Genomic DNA, 13,656 nt, shown 5'->3' with positions numbered 1-13,656 from the left:
AACTCAAAATCAATTTTAGCGCCACCACCACGTAATTTCTTCAACTTATTATTCTGAAGGATACACAATCACACATTACAGTTTTACCAAGTAAGTCAGCATGTCTCGTATACACAGTCGCACAATCGCGAGTGTACAACCAGCCCAACGTGCCCCGAAAACCAGCAAGTTTAGGGTTGATCGCTAACGAGTTGCGCCGCAGCGGCCGACGGGTTAATTACTACCTAAGGGCTTAGCACTGAATCAATTTGTATGTTTGTACGCCTAGGTATGGCTAAACTAGCTAATTAGTCACAAAGGTTTGGACCTAGATGTAGACTAGGTTTAATTGGAACGATTGTTTAATGAGAGAAGTTAAGTTCGCTAATCGGGAAACTAGGTTTTGATTTGGAGATTTGCCTCTGTTAAAAGAATTTAAATTATCAAATGATTATTCTATTTCAGCTATAAAACAATGTTCGTTATATAAGACCAGTTTTTCCACAGTTAGTTCACTTTGTTGATTATATTTTGCCAGTAGAATAGTTACGGTAAAATTTCTGAAACGGCCCTTAAAACCTTGAGTCATTAATTTTCATAGATAACAAATAAATATATTTCGATGCAGTTATTTATACTACGCTAACTCAGATTTTAGTTAAATAGTTGCTTTATGCCCGATTACTTCAAATGTGTCGTTTTAAATGCAATAAAATTTAAATTTAATTTAAAAAACATAACGAAGTTACAAATCAATATTTAACGCTAACTAAACGTACTTTCATGAAAAAAGTCATTCAACTTTTTACTCTCTACTGTAAATAAAGTTCAGTTTAGTATAAATCAATTCTGTGGATCTTATATCATGTATTTATAGTATGGCGTATGCTTACACGTTCTGACTAGCTGGAACTAACTGCTTTAAAATTGCCCGTATTCTAGGAAAGAACCACGGGAAAGAACTGGCAAGATTGGTAATTGGGTGACTTTAGTTCACGAACTAATTGTTTTAGAAGCTTTTTTAACCTTTCGCAATAAAAAAAAGTACTTTTCCACTATTACAAATTTTACTTATAAAAGCAAAAAAAAACAAAAACAAATAGCATAATTACTCCACAAATAATTTTAACCAATAATCTATTTACCTAAAAAAACAATTTATTTTGTATTTAAAAAACGCTTTTATCTTCCAATTTAATCGGAAATGTAATTATTGACTATAGTTCTAGTTAGGAAAGCTTTTAGTGATAAAAGCAAAAGTCATCACTTTCTTAATTTCTAAAATTCTTTGTTTATTTGAAAATTACTCAGAACGAAATATTTATTAATCTTTTTAAAACAATTTGTTTGAAATTTATGCGATATTTTTATAGCAAATAATAATCCACTTATAATTTTCAGTGTGTGCCTAGTTTTTATTGACTTTATCAAGAAAATACATTCTTTTAAAAAGGTATTAACTTTTCAGTGTTCATTGGCTGAATCCACATGCCAACTTTTGCAGACTTTCCTTTTTAGGTATCTACTTGCTAAGGTGCCTTATAAAATATTGATAGGAATAAAACATGTCGGGTCTAGCTAATTAGTGGAATCTGTATAAAGAAGTCAGTTTGCAAGTAGTTGTCGTTGATTTTGTATAAGGTCTAATGGCCTGTAGAAATCGACCTAACACGTTTGTTTAATAAAAAGTACCCTATTTCTTTTGAATATATGATAAAGTACCTTATCGATTCACAAATTAAACCACGAGAGATTTCTGACATAAATTTTATTGTTCTCAGTGTGAATAGAATGCAGGTGTTGAAATTTAATTTACTTAAGTTCTGAATGACAATTTTATTAGTACATTCAAGAGGTAGACAACGTACCCGACAGACAGTAACAGCAAATGTATAAATAATTACTGGCAATACTGATAATGTCCGATACTTACTGAATAGTGACGTTTGCGGCCATTATTTCGGGTTTTAACAGATCATTCGATATTTAGAAACAAATTTACTACGAGACTTGAAGGTGTTTGAAAGAAATAAAACAACAAATCCCCTAATACCTATATTCATAAATATAATTTGATCACTTGTACATATCCTTATAACTAAACGATTGGCTGTCTGTATTACATTACTTATAAGATATCTACTATCTTTATAAACTTATACATTATGGCAATATAATTAATAGTTTTCTTCCCACTGCTGGGCATAGGTCTCTCAAAATGAGAGGTGTTTAATTCACCAAAATCAATGGTTTAAAAAATATTCATTATCAACATTTTTTTAAAGACAACTCCCGCACTAAGAATTGCTTTTGTGTCGCGGGGACTTTAACAAATATACAAACAACGGACACAAAGTACAATCAGACCCGAAACAATTATTTGTCGATCGCACAAATATTTACGTGTGGGAATCGAACCCACGACCTCCGGACGTTGCGACGTTGATGACGTAATTCGCACGTTAGTAATGGAGTATAAACTTGGAATGTACTACAGTACTTATAAAACAATAAGTTATTATATATTTTCCCAGCAGTAAAATACCATACGCTAATCGTAACTTACATTATTGCACTACTATATAAAATGGTATATTCTCGGTGTCCACCCCTGGGGGATAGTGAGAATTAATTTAAATTATTCCCGCTGGCCACCCCGGGTGGCCAGCGGGAATACTTTTTAAAAGAAAAAAGAGAACTTTTTAAAAGATTTGTGTCTCTGTCCACCCGGGGTGGACAAGCAGGGGGTGGACACCGGGAATATACCTTTAATATCAATAACTTAATTGTGATATTTGTCTTGTCATAAGAATTAACATGATCATGCATTATTATGTATTTTTAAGATTTTTTAACCCATTACTGTCCCACTACTGGGCAAGGGTCTCCGCCCAAACAAAGGAGCCAAGTGCGGGTTGGGAACCTTGCATGCCATCAATAAATGTATTAAACAAATTTTCGGCATGCAAGGTTTCCTCTTGTTTTCCTTCGCCGTTAGAGCAAGTGATAATTATTTCTAATACACACATAAGTTCGTAAAGTCATTGGTGTGTTGCCTCGGGTTCGAATTGTCGACCACTCGCTTGGGAGATAAACTTATACCACTTTTTAAGATAAGCATACTACATTTGTAGAAAGAATATGCTTTATACTTATGTTGGCAAGGACTTCAGACAAGTCTTAATTCGACGGACTCAGCTCAATCGTCAAGTAAAAACGACTCGAGCTTATAGCCTTTGAATTAATATAATCATTTAACCCGGCCCAAATTGGTAGCAGAAGCTTGCTTTTTCGCGAGCAATACTAATTGCATCTCCGATTTTTGTTTTAGCATCCGAAAGCATTATGAACTAGCCTTAGCAAATTGATATTTATCATTTCCACCTTCTAGTTTCCCTCTCCCCTTTTTATGGACTATGGCAATATGTTTGCCAATATTGTATAATATATATTTTTTCTGTAAGTGTGTATGTCACTGAACTTCTCATAAACGACTGGACCGATTTTGATGAATTTTTTGTGTGTGTTCAAGGGGATCTGAGAATGATTAAGATTCCCAATTTCGTCCGCTGGACAATGTTTTTTTATTAATTTTTAATTTATTAGACAGGACAACGTCTGTCGGGTCCGCTAGTATTGTATAATTTATTTTCGCGTCTTTTTTTTAAATTGGTCTAGGCTAATATTTTGCCAATGCTTAAGATTAACATAAATAATGCATAATCACAATTTTCACATCACATCAATCACTATCAGTAGTTTCCTCATTTTTGGGTGCACTCTCCCTCAATTTCTCGCACTCCTTACTTAAAACACTACAGACAGACAACCAAGCACAGAATCAGGGTAAGATCTCCAGTTCGGGAGGTAGGGGAATGTTCTTCATTACAGCGAAACGTTTGAGAGCGTCGTATTTCCCTCTAAGAGCTTCTACTTCTTCTCTTATGCGATTGTTTTCGTCCTGCATTAGTTCCATGTCGTGCCATTCCTGGAAATAAAGGAAAATATAGTGTTACTTATTTGTTAGACTGTTTACTTCGTACTATGTGGGTTAAGTTTGGATATTTGCCTTTTTTGATGTTTGTTACTCAATCACGCGAAATCTACTGAAAGGATTTTTATGAAATACAGTACAGAGATAGTTACAACATATATAAGCTTTTTATGTCCCGCTGTTGGGCAAAGGCCTATATTAGTACAGAATAAATTTTATCCCACGAAATCTATTTTCGTAAACAAAATTGTGGGTAAAAGTAAGTATCTTTGTAAAAAAAAGTACACGAAACCATTTCTTCTAATGCAAAAACATAGTGCAAAAATAATAAACGAAAAGTACCTACATACTTTCTAAAAATAGTTTTAGCTCTTGATAATAGATGGCCTGAGGAATTTATTCCGGGTACGAACATGACAAAGCGCTTACGTTATTTAGTTCCCAGTATTGATAAGGGATGGTGTTAGTGGGTCAAGTTTAGAAAGCGGATAAGAGATGGCAGTACATGACTCAGCTAATTTTTTTTTTTTAACACTTTACTTATATTTCGATAAGTGAAAACTATGTCAAAAATTAGCTTCGTCATTGACTCATTGTATTTTGTTTCACACGGAGTAAACATTAAATATAGTGTAACCTACAGAGATACAAATAATTATTTATTTTTCTCTGTGGCGCGATCGTGTATGCGACTGTCGCGCAAGAGGTTTTGGGTTCGAATCCCGGCCTCTGTGGCGCGATCGTGTATGCGTCTGCCGCGCAAGAATTCTCAGGTTCAAATCCCGGGTCGATATTAAAAGATTTTTTCAGAATTTTCTGTTTTTAAAATATTCTTAGTTTATTATTACTTTCCTAACTCCGGGCAAATGCCCGGAGTTAGGAAAGTAAGTCGTCGGTTCTGACCTCTCACTGATCGTGTCGGTCTAGCCGTCCCACCGGACTATGAGTGAAAAGGAATACTGAGTGTACTCTCGACCCGAGCTTTGAACCTGAGACCTCTATATTTACACTACGATACTAATGTAAAAGTATACAATTTTCTCCCGCGAACGATCCCGCTATGGAATGAGCTCCCTGCCGAGGTTTTCCCTGGGAACTACAGTATGGGGTTCTTCAAGAAGGGGGTAAATAGGTTTTTGAAGGGTCGGCAACGCGCACGTGACGCCCCTGGTGTTGCAGGCGTCCATAGGCTGCGGTAACCGCTTACCATCAGGCGGGCCGCATGCCTGTTTGCCACCGTCTTGGTATAAAAAAAAAATACAAACCTGGCTTTTTTCAGTCTCAAGTTCATCTTTCTGTTCAATTCGTTTGATCCTGCACGAGGCAGCATAACCACGGTTCTTCAACGTACGGCGACGTTGTTTCATTCTGAAAGCAAACATATTTATTTTGTTCAGATTAGATTTCCACATCCTGTTTAAATAGATATTAGATAATAGAGCGATTTTTGTTATGTCATATTATTTTCTATGATAAGTACTATTTGTCCAACACGACTCTGCTTTATAACAAACTAGAGGCCGCCCGCGACTTCTTCCGCGTGAAAATTCTCGTTATTCCCGTGTAAATCCTGATCCCTCGGGAACTCCAAGTGGTCAACCTAGTGTCAAAGTTGTTTAAGCCGCCCACTTCCATCGTGACGCAATATAGCTCAGGGTGTCAAGCTAATTGTGTGTATACGCAGTTCACTGCGAAGGAGATTCGCCCCTGCACGTGTGTCTTGGTGTAACATGACGTGTCAGTTGGCTATCTTAAAGCGGCGCAAGCCGTCTGGTGGAGGCTTTAATGCCTAAAGTGAGGTCCCCTCGCGGCCTAATGTGAAGACCTTTGACGTGGCTTAACGACTGTTATCTCAATTGACAAAAACCGGGACCGACTTTTTACGTGCCCTCCGAAGCACGGAGACGCCCTGTTCAAATACCACTATGCGGTCACCCATCTATGGAATGACCGCGCCAAGGTTTGCTTAACCCACAGATCGTTTACCGACCGGTGAGCGCAACTGGCTACGGGCGCCTCAACCTCAACTCCGGGGTAAAAAGTTGCCTGTGTTATTCTGGGTCTTCAGCTACCTTTATACCAAATTTCATGTTAATCGGTTCAGAAGTATTTGCGTGAAAGAGTAACAAATATACATACATACATACATACATTCTCACAAACTTTCGCAATTATTATTTTAGTAGGATATCTACTTATAGATATAATTTTTTTGCACACGCGAGCGGAGCCGCCCTAATCAAATCATGATGTTTACAACGAAAAGACTTGATTAATTACCTAACAATCTGATCCCTGGTGAGTCCCCTCATCTTGAGCTGTCTGTTCAGGTCCCGGACAGAGATGGAGACCAGCTCGTCATCGCTGATCTCCGCACACGGCGTCGGCGACAAGGGAGCCTGGGAACAACACATATGTTAAGAAACAACTTGTAAGGTGGGTGGGTAGACAGACACACTGAGAATATGGGTCGGCGCAAACGGGTCACCGACCACAGCTACTGGTGGCCAGCGACACCCACTTAACACGTTTTTCCATATATTTTGTATAGACACACCGCACACGTGTAGCCGGTGGCGGCCACTCGGCGCGAAAAACGTGTTAAGTGGGTGTCGCTGGCCACCAGTGGCTGTGGTCGGTGGCCCGTTTGCGCCGACCCTATGAAGACTGAGGGCGCGTTCCCACTGTGTCGTGACGACAGATAATCGTGTAGTTTTAAGTGTCGTGGCTTATATGTTTAAATGGAGGTGTTCCCATATAGAACGACACGACTTACTGTCGTCTACGACATTTTTGCAGTGACGACAGATTATCGTGACAGTGGGAACAGCTAGAGACGACAGTCGTCCAACGATAAATTAATCGTTACGACATAGTGACACTAAACTACTTACTGTCGTAACGATGGAAATCGTGTCGTTCTATATGTGAACACCTTCATTTAAACATATAAGCCACGACACTTAAGACTACACGATTATCTGTCGTCACGACATAGTGGGAACGCGCCCTCATGCGGCCTAGCCAGTTGCGCAAACCAGTCGGTAAACGATCTGCGGGTTAAGCAACCCTTGGCGCGGTCATTTCATAGATTGGTGACCACATAGTGGTTTTTGAACTGGGCGTCTCCGTCACTTAAGAAGTCGGTCCCGATTGTTGTCAATTAAGATAACAGTAGTTAGCCACGTCAAAGAACTTCGGCTTGAACAACTTTGATACTAGGTTGACCACTAACCATACGATAAAAAGAATGTGCTTATGTCCTTTAAATCATTTCCTAATCAGAGACCACTTAGATTCTTAATAACATCCTGTTTTAAATAAATACCGACGCCCCTGTGTCATGCAGCGAAGACTCACCATTTCGCTTGCTGGTTGCTGCTGCTCATTACATAACAAGATCAAAATTGACCTCTTTACAATACTATTATTTACTGCAAATACGCAATAAACCTATAGTTATGATGTAAAATCTGTTCGCATGTTTGAAGGTCCTTTTATAATAAGAGAAAGTGGGTCTAAACTTTTTACGTAAAAACACTAAACTTGGAAAAAACCGTTTACTATAAGTAAAAAACATGTCTAGTATTTGTTTAATACATTTATTGAGGGCATGCAAAGTCCCCAACCCGCACTTTGCCAACGTGGTGGTCTGAAGGTCTAACCCCTCCCTCGCTCGGAAGGTGACCCTTTCCCAGCAGTGGGACAGGAACGTATTAAGGTAAAGTTAATGACTAAATCTTCAGATACTATTTGAAAAGAAGTGACTTAAAAAGTCTAGAAAACTTACATTTTACGCATAACGTGTTTTCTTGCATTTATAACACATTCATTTATAAATTTACGCCTATAGACTCGAAGCCATGGGACTAAAATTGCAAATAGCGAAACATGGGTCTATTTTATATACTTCTTCTTACACTTTTTAGTTAAAACAGGCTTTATTTATGTATATTATTAATAAATAATGCAAAAATGAAGGTTTCGAGTGCCACGTATAAGAGAATTTATCATGACGCGATTGACTCATGATAGCAAAACGTGGGGTGTGTTAATGCGCAGTTTTGATGAAAGGATGAAAATAATGATTTGTCTGATAGTTTTATTAAGTTTAACATAAAGGTAAGATTTTAAAATATTTATTTCTAGCAAAAATATCGTAAAATTAAAGGAATTGCGTACAACAATGCGATTACGTAGAGAAATATTGGATGGTCTACTTTCGTGCTAAAAAAACTTTTGAACAATAAATAAAAGCCTTTAAGTCCTGTTTAACTTTAAGGTTTATAAAATTTAAAAGATGCGAATAAATTAAAATAGCAAAGGCAAACGCAATCATTTCATGAAATATAAAAAATGATAAAATTTAATCAATTAAAATACTGACATCATAAAGAAGTAATGAAAATTGGTAAAAACGAAAATCCAATGAAGTCTCAAATAAAATAAAGGCAGGGGATTATGACAAAAACCTCAGTAGGTACCACTAATAAAATAAGTGATTTAATTTAATTTAAAAATAATAATAATTTAATAAAGCGACTGTTATTTATAAACAACAAAATATTAATTAAAAATTACCAAACAATTTTTCGCGCGGCCATTAACTCATTAATTCCAAAAAAACACAATCACTATTTTTTTAAATCAACTGTTCAAAGCGCACTTCCTTAATTTAAAAATATAAAACACTTTTTTTATTAAGCACTTCCTTAATTTAAAAAAGGATAAAAAAAATCGAGCACTCGTAAACCACAGATAATTTTTAAAAAAATCACTTACGAAATGATCATCGTAGTCCGGAGGTTCCAAATCCATACTTCGGAGCTTCATGAGTACAGATGGTTTACAGTGAATTTTAAATTACGCTTTTCAAGAGTTTGGCAATTTTATACCAGTCACGATGATAAGCAGAAATTCTTTATCAGTGTACGTATATGCGCGGTTATGTGTGTGTGTTCGTATGTGTTGCATGTGACAAAACATTTTTTAGTTCATGCAAGTAATTATGACTTATGAGAAACATGAGATTTATGTTACTAGTTTTTTTTTTATGACTGATTGTAGTCCCACTGCTGGGCATAGGTCTTTTTAGCATTAAAAATCGATATGTAAATGGAATATTGTAGCGTCACATGGAAGCATTCCTTATTCTTTGTTTTAAAGGACTGATTTGCAGGACACAATGATCAGTATTTTCCAAATATAAGGATTTACTTACCTCCAGGCCAGCTACTGATTGACGGTCCAGCGTCAACTAGCGGTTGGCCTTAATTTAACCAAATAAAAAACCTATAAGAATGGCCTGGGATCTTCCAGGCAGTGGATAAATCTTTACCTGTCAAAGTTTAGTGTCAATATTTGATCTAAATTAATAAATGTTTTGATTTAACAGGTGTACAAAATTGAAGCAGGTATGAATAACACGTTACTTACGCGGGCAGTACCGCCCTCTAGTGAGTACTAGAGCCTATCGTAGAGGAGAGAAAAATATCATTAGTGTAACCACTCAAAAAAGCGGTGCTAGAATGTTTCCCATTGTAGAGCTCTAGTCTTTAAAAGGTTGGGCATTAATGGTATAGGTGTGTAGACCCACAGGTAACAACTAGTATAATCTATTGAATGAACTGCAAATTAAAAAAATAATATTTAAGTAGAAAAATATTTCCATTCATGATATTTGCTTTATCATATTATAATATTTTGATAAGAAAACATGACAGTCATGCTGGCGGTACAAAACGCACACACGCAAACATCACCCAGATGCGAAATTTGTGCTATTTCTTTAATATAAACATAGTACTTTAAGATAATTATTTGCCTCAAACACATTCCCTTCTCAGTTAAAAGACTAACCAGTTTCATATCCAATGGATAAGTGTCATACAACCTATAGATAGATAAATTGACGGAATTTGTAAAAAAGCAATTGTCAAAATTTCTATCTAAGCTCAGGTATTGTCACTTATCTAGGATATCTAGATATCTAGTGGTGAAACCGGGCATATAGAAAAACATCTGTGATCTTAAAAAGAAGCTGTTTATATAGCTTTAAACACCCTTTGGGTAAGTGATAAAAAGTGCGGCTTATCACCTCATGTGGTAATAGTACGTAAGTGTGACGTAGATGTGGTCCGACAAATTTTCCTCGCGTGGGACACTTTGAACAAGACTTTTCAGTGATTCTTAGTTTTTTTTTGATAATTATGTGTACATGTGTTGATAAATAATCAGTGTTGGTGCTTAAAGGTAAGATGAAACCATTGCTGCACGACAATGAATGTGCAAGATGTGCTTATATTAGGAAGAGAGTAATGGATGAGATCTGCTACATACTGTAGTTTACTGTTCACTATGGGAATCAAGTGAGTATGAAATTTTTTGCTATGATTATATTTTGTCTTAATTATTCATTACTACATTTATAAAATCGCGCCTCATTGCCACAGGAGTATGTAGACTAGGTAGAGACTAAATAACGCCATTTGCTACAATCCCTGCAAGCTTTTTTACCTTTACAAGTTTTAGATGATAGGTTGATACCAAAAAAAAATATGTTTCAATACTGAAGATTTACATAATGTCCTTATTATATTACCTTGCACACCCTTATCTAAATATTGAAGGTGTTTTATTATTGCCTAAGATAAGGCTAAGATTAAGGACTTGTTACTGAAGCCAAATTGAGAAAAACAATGCCAGAGGACTACTTCATCTAATACCAGTTGGATGCCATTAATTCCTTTTTAGTTCAAGTTACATAAAAATATTTAATTTCGTAGCATTACTTTCAACTGTATAATCAAATGGTTTTTTTTATCATATATTATTATTATGGTGGTCAGATTAGTATCAAAGTTGTTCAAATAGTGATTATCAAAAACTGGGACTTTATATCACTAAGCTACCACCTATTTATATATTAATTCCATCAAACGATGAACCCCATATGATTGCAGATTTACCTACCAGTTAGTGCAAGACTGTGAGTGCCTTTTCAATCCATTGAAAATATACAGAATATTAATTTAAATTTTATTTTATACCTATTACTACTATGTTTTTAATTTGTGTCTATGTAATTTAATTATTCAATTACAAATATGATAAGATTATTTAAATAACACAAATAAGATTCATTAACTTAAGAACCTATGTTGTCATAGCATAGATAATAATTAAGATTATCATGCTTAATTTCAGTTGTATGGGAATTTTTACTTGAAATTTCTGATGTAACTAGACAACAAGAGTGTTTTTCATTATTTTTAAACATTCATCATTACATCTTACTATCTTATTATGTTGAAAGATAGAAAAGATGGACGTATGTTTGTTTCTCTTTTGCGCTAAACTACTACTGTAATATACATATAGTTGTTTAAGCACTATCACCACGTAAGTAATTTTTTGGCAGTTTTGACATTTTGATGTCATTGGCTAGAGAATCGAAAGACGAAATAGAATTTGTCTCTCTGGAAAAGTTGGTAAAAATTACTTATGTGGTGATAGAACTTAAACGATGATATAGTTTATTTGCATATCAATTAGGCATATGTTTATATGCCTAATGATTTACTTCAGGTGAAGTGGCAGGAAGAAGGTAGTACTCTTATCAATAATAGTCTTCTGATATGAAAATACTAACCACCTGTTCATGATAAACTCAAATACTACAACGCCAATTTATTATAGCCATGTAGTATACAAACAAACAGAGAGATTCCCTACGAAGTAAGACACACAGGTTAAGGTTGTGAATGTCCAGGTTCTCGGTCAACTATTCATATCTGTTCCCAATGAAATTAAGTTATGTGCTTGTGACATGTGCGAAATACTTCCACATTTACCATTAACAATCTTGTGAGTTTCTCGCTGTTTCTTTTCATGCGCTACAGCCTTACCATAATGGTGGTAGATCAAAAATATTATGAAAAATTTAAATACTTGTAGAAAGTTTATGAAATTAATGATATTTAAATTTGAATTTCAACTCATGTGATTAGAAGTGCCTATACCCTATTGCCATTTACTAGGCATATAACCTAACTGCTAGCAAGTTCAATTAGAAAATACCAATTTATTGTATTTTGACCTGGCACCTCACAATCAGCAGTGAACTCCATACACTTCCTGACTAAACTCTAGCTAGTTAAATTAAAAAAGACCAGTAGTACTTTAACCCGATACCATACAATCAGCAGTAAGGTATACTATAACTGTGCCACAGAGGTAACCATTGTAACCAATATACAAAACAATACAATAAAAATGTTACCACAACTTAATAATTGAAACATACAAAACTTTTAAAAAATCATACATTTTATATTCTTGCTGTCTCCTTATCAATTAAAAAGTCTATGCATGTGACAACACTAACTTTTAGTGTTACTTTTTATCAAAACATGAGTAATACTACAAAGTTATCGATGACATCAAATAAACGAATCAGATAAGATATGGTTAATAATGGCTCTAATTTTATTTACATAAATGATGTACAACATATTTTACAATGGAATACTGTTAAAATTAAATTCACTAAACTTAGGCTAACTAACAGAAAAGAGGCTTTATTGAAATAATATATATGTAGGATGTTAAGGTTCTTTAGTTTTTCAAGCCACAGAGCATGTAATCAAATAAAAGGTATACTATGATTATCTACTGTAAAGATCTTAGTTCTTTTCTCATTAGGTTGGGGAAAAAGTCTTTTCGCATTATAGTATTAACATGTAATAAAATCTTTTCTCTACACAACAAAGCTCGATATTAGGGTACCTCACGAGCTCACTGAAAGAAACATAATGAACCATGTACTTATTTGTGATTCTTGAAGCCAAAGAGATTTTATTACAAGTTCATGCATACTATAATGCGAAAAGACTTTTTCCCCGACCAAATAGTTTTTGAAGATTGTGTTTAAGTTCTAGATTAAGACTGTCAGGAATAAAGTCTATTGTATCTTTGTGATCTTTGATCTGTCAATTTGATCTGTTGTGGTCATTTTATCAATATTTCCCGCGGTGTTTTGACGCCAACACAGGAATATAAGAAACCCATACACATCTTTGAACTTTGAAGGATAAGGACACAAAATACTCAACTTCTGACTGACGTTTACATCGTCCAAGACGTACTATGCTTTGTAAATAGGTTATAATTTACTGATAAGTGGCAAAATAGACGTAATGTATAGTAGTTTTAGAGTTTACTGACTTACCATTACTGGTTTCCTTCCACCCAACTCCTTAAGATCATGAGGCATAATAAGTTTTTGGTGAAATTGATACAATAACGGGATACCCCGTTATTAGCCTGAATTACTTATTTGCTTTGCACTTGCAACCTCATACACAGAATCAACTGATGTTTAACTTATGAACCTCACAATAATAAACAAGTTTCAATGAATTATCAAGTATTTCTTGAATTAATTAAGAAAAGTAAACAATAGCGTATTCACGAATCTACATTCGCAGAAAAATATTTTTTGCTAGTGTTGTCACTTTAGTTTTACTATAAGCATGATGTCATTCCACCATATCTAAAAAACTAACGTTTTATTCTGGAACATTTTCGTTTAATGCTGAGTCATGTAGCTTTTTAATGGGTTTTTAGATTGTTTAACATATTTTAATTCAATTATGTATTGTTATATTTCGTAGGAATATAAT

General features: G+C 35.0%; 1 protein-coding gene across 2 annotated transcripts; it reads right to left on the bottom strand.

Annotated features, from left to right (window-relative positions):
• Positions 1-2,021: 2,021 nt before the first annotated feature.
• maf-S (MAF bZIP transcription factor K) lies at positions 2,022-13,497 on the bottom strand. Of its 2 annotated transcripts, none has more exons than XM_076131403.1 (4): positions 13,203-13,497; positions 6,254-6,372; positions 5,239-5,341; positions 2,022-3,967 (listed from the first exon to the last, which is right to left on the bottom strand). In XM_076131403.1, the coding sequence occupies exons 1-4, from the start codon at positions 13,245-13,247 to the stop codon at positions 3,821-3,823; spliced, it is 414 nt and encodes a 137-aa protein (XP_075987518.1). In that variant the 5' UTR covers positions 13,248-13,497; the 3' UTR covers positions 2,022-3,820. The 2 variants fall into 2 exon arrangements, with proteins under 2 accessions (XP_075987518.1, XP_075987517.1); XM_076131402.1 differs by lacking the exon at positions 13,203-13,497 and adding an exon at positions 8,756-8,894.
• Positions 13,498-13,656: the final 159 nt, after the last annotated feature.

Source organism: Anticarsia gemmatalis, chromosome 26 (genome assembly GCF_050436995.1).
Source record: "Anticarsia gemmatalis isolate Benzon Research Colony breed Stoneville strain chromosome 26, ilAntGemm2 primary, whole genome shotgun sequence".
NCBI classification, from domain to species: Eukaryota; Metazoa; Arthropoda; class Insecta; order Lepidoptera; family Erebidae; genus Anticarsia; species Anticarsia gemmatalis.
Note: the sequence above shows the minus strand (reverse complement) of the source record. Positions and strands in the feature narration are given on the sequence as shown.

Excerpts from the sequence above, each read along its gene's own strand:
- maf-S (XM_076131402.1), bottom strand. The coding sequence starts at position 8,806 with ATGAAGCTCCGAAGTATGGATTTGGAACCTCCGGACTACGATGATCAT. Across the intron at positions 6,373-8,755 it reads CGGACTACGATGATCATTTC|GCTCCCTTGTCGCCGACGCC; the intron begins GTAAGTGATTTT and ends TGTTGTTCCCAG. Across the intron at positions 3,968-5,238 it reads TTGAGACTGAAAAAAGCCAG|GAATGGCACGACATGGAACT; the intron begins GTTTGTATTTTT and ends CTTTATTTCCAG.